A 2,149-nucleotide genomic window follows, 5' to 3' on the forward strand; every position below is an offset into this window, starting at 1 on the left:
GACAACAGAAAAGTGGGTGCAAGGAGACATCGGACAGTATAAGATATGACAAAATAATAATAAATTTTAAATTATCAAGGTTCATGAAGGAGGAGGAGCGCGGAGTGGTGGGGGGAGAATGAGGAGCTGACATCAAGGGCTCAGTAGAAAGCAGATGTTTTGAGAATGATGATGGCAACAAATGTACAAATGTGCTTGACACAATGTATGGAAGTATGGATTGTGATAAGAGTTGTACAAGCCCCCAGTAAAATGATTTTTAAAAAAAGATCACATAAGAAGTTACCTAATTACAAACTTGACACTCTATCATACAACATCCACATGAGAACTTAGACTACCAGGCAATCCTGAGATCACATCAATTGGTCACTCATTCAATAAGTATTGTTAATAGATATTATGAGACTTATTCAACTCAAAGTATTGCTGAGATCACTGATATTTAGATATGTCCTAAGGATCATGCCTATTTATTGCCTTACCTCTCAATGACTTGTCCCTAAATCAAGTGAAGTAAAGAAATCAGCATATCTGGAGTATGTTAGCTTAGCTGTCAAGAAAATTTCTGTTTTTATGCACATTTAAATTTTTTCGTTGACCACCATATGAAAAAATGCACATGTGGTCAACATTTTGATGGTGCCTGCAAAACCCTTGTCCTCTTCCCCTCCATGTTACACATGGAGAACTCAACATACTAAATCCCACTTGGAAATGAATGTCAATAAAAAGTCTTTATGAGTTTTTAACAAGCTGAAATACTTCCTATCAGACATGTAGAACCACAATCTCTATTTTCTTTCTTTGTCTTCTCTGTTGAGACATAAGAAGTCTTATCAGTGGCAGTAACAGCCTCCATTGAAGGGCCATTTGAGGATCGTTCCTTCTTTAAGTGCTTCCCAATTCCTTTGACAAGTCTTGGTGGTAAGTAGATAAGCAACAAATAGAGAAGAAAGGGCAGTTTGGACTTTTATGGTTCCCTACACGTTTACGAAATTGACCAAAAGAAATCAGGCTTCTCACAAGTTCCAACAATTCTTTCCCAAGACATTTTAGCAATCGATTTTTGTTAAACATTCTACCATAAGTGTAAGATTCTCAGTTAACACTTATAATCTGTGCACTTTCCAGAAAAACTTCCATGTGTGGAATAAAAGTTGTAGGAAACTAACATAGAGGGGATTACAGCAAATCCACCACAGAAGCAAATGTACTCAAAACAAATTTTGAATTCTCAGTATTCCAAAAAGTACATATTAAGCTTATTGGTGCAGGTAAGTAGGAAAAATAAGAAAATGTCTAACTTGGAAAAATAGATATTCTACTCCCAAAATCTATAAAGGAAATGAAAAAAAGAGAGAAATAATTGTTTTTGTCTTCCCGAGATACTAGCCAGTGCACATTTTAGAAAGTGTACACAGTGCTTGCTTCGGCGGCACATATACTAAAATTGGAACGATACAGAGAGAAAGTGTACGCATATTGTGTATTGATACAGAAAGTTATGTTACTTTGCGAAGTCTACAATATACAAATTATCTCGTATTTCAGTGGAAGTTCAAGCAAGAATATTTGACACAAACTCACCTGAATTAACGCATTGTCTTTAGAAAACACTGAATCACCTGACAGCAAAAGAGGCTCACTCTTCTCCCAGCTCTCTTGGCTGATGAGTGTGTCTGCATAGTTTGGCTGTGGAAAGTTCAAGACTCGGCTGTGAAAAAGACCTCATGGGAATAGGTCTGTAGAAAGGCCTGGACCCCATCGACGCCCACAAAGTGGGACTCAGGCACTCTCGTCAATCCTCCTGCAAAAGCCTGCCCCATGCGTGATGTGTGCCAGCGCCTCAGCCTGAGCGCCATTAGCACAACGACAAAGCCAGGAAGACGCAGGAGACTGCAGCCACAACCACCACCAGTACAACGTGAGGCCAGAGTCCTCTGGATTGGGGGGAGACTCCAGACTGCCCAGGTCAGGTCGGCCAGAACGTCGGGGACGCTGTCGGCTACGGCCACCGTGAGCGTGATGGTGGCCGAAAGAGGAGGCTGGCCGTGGTCCTGGACTGCCACCACGAGGCTCTGCTTGAGCGCATCCCTGTCCTGCAGGGCCCGCGCTGTGCGCACTTCGCCCGTGTGCACGCCCACCG

The 2,149-nt window shown here is 41.7% G+C and overlaps 1 protein-coding gene across 1 annotated transcript in view; it reads right to left on the reverse strand.

Moving 5' to 3' along the window:
* Positions 1 to 481: 481 nt before the first annotated feature.
* The window catches only part of LOC101661762 (protocadherin gamma-B2), a 7,611-nt gene continuing 5,943 nt past the window's right edge, over positions 482 to 2,149 (reverse strand). The window contains 6 exon segments of the mRNA XM_045284729.1: positions 482 to 502; positions 1,591 to 1,712; positions 1,715 to 1,882; positions 1,885 to 1,920; positions 1,923 to 1,968; positions 1,971 to 2,140. Coding sequence (XP_045140664.1) covers positions 482 to 502; positions 1,591 to 1,712; positions 1,715 to 1,882; positions 1,885 to 1,920; positions 1,923 to 1,968; positions 1,971 to 2,140 — 563 coding nt within the window.

Source organism: Echinops telfairi, unplaced genomic scaffold (genome assembly GCF_000313985.2).
Source record: "Echinops telfairi isolate 266 unplaced genomic scaffold, ASM31398v2 ScPeMD7_7469;HRSCAF=8507_0, whole genome shotgun sequence".
NCBI classification, from domain to species: domain Eukaryota; kingdom Metazoa; phylum Chordata; class Mammalia; order Afrosoricida; family Tenrecidae; genus Echinops; species Echinops telfairi.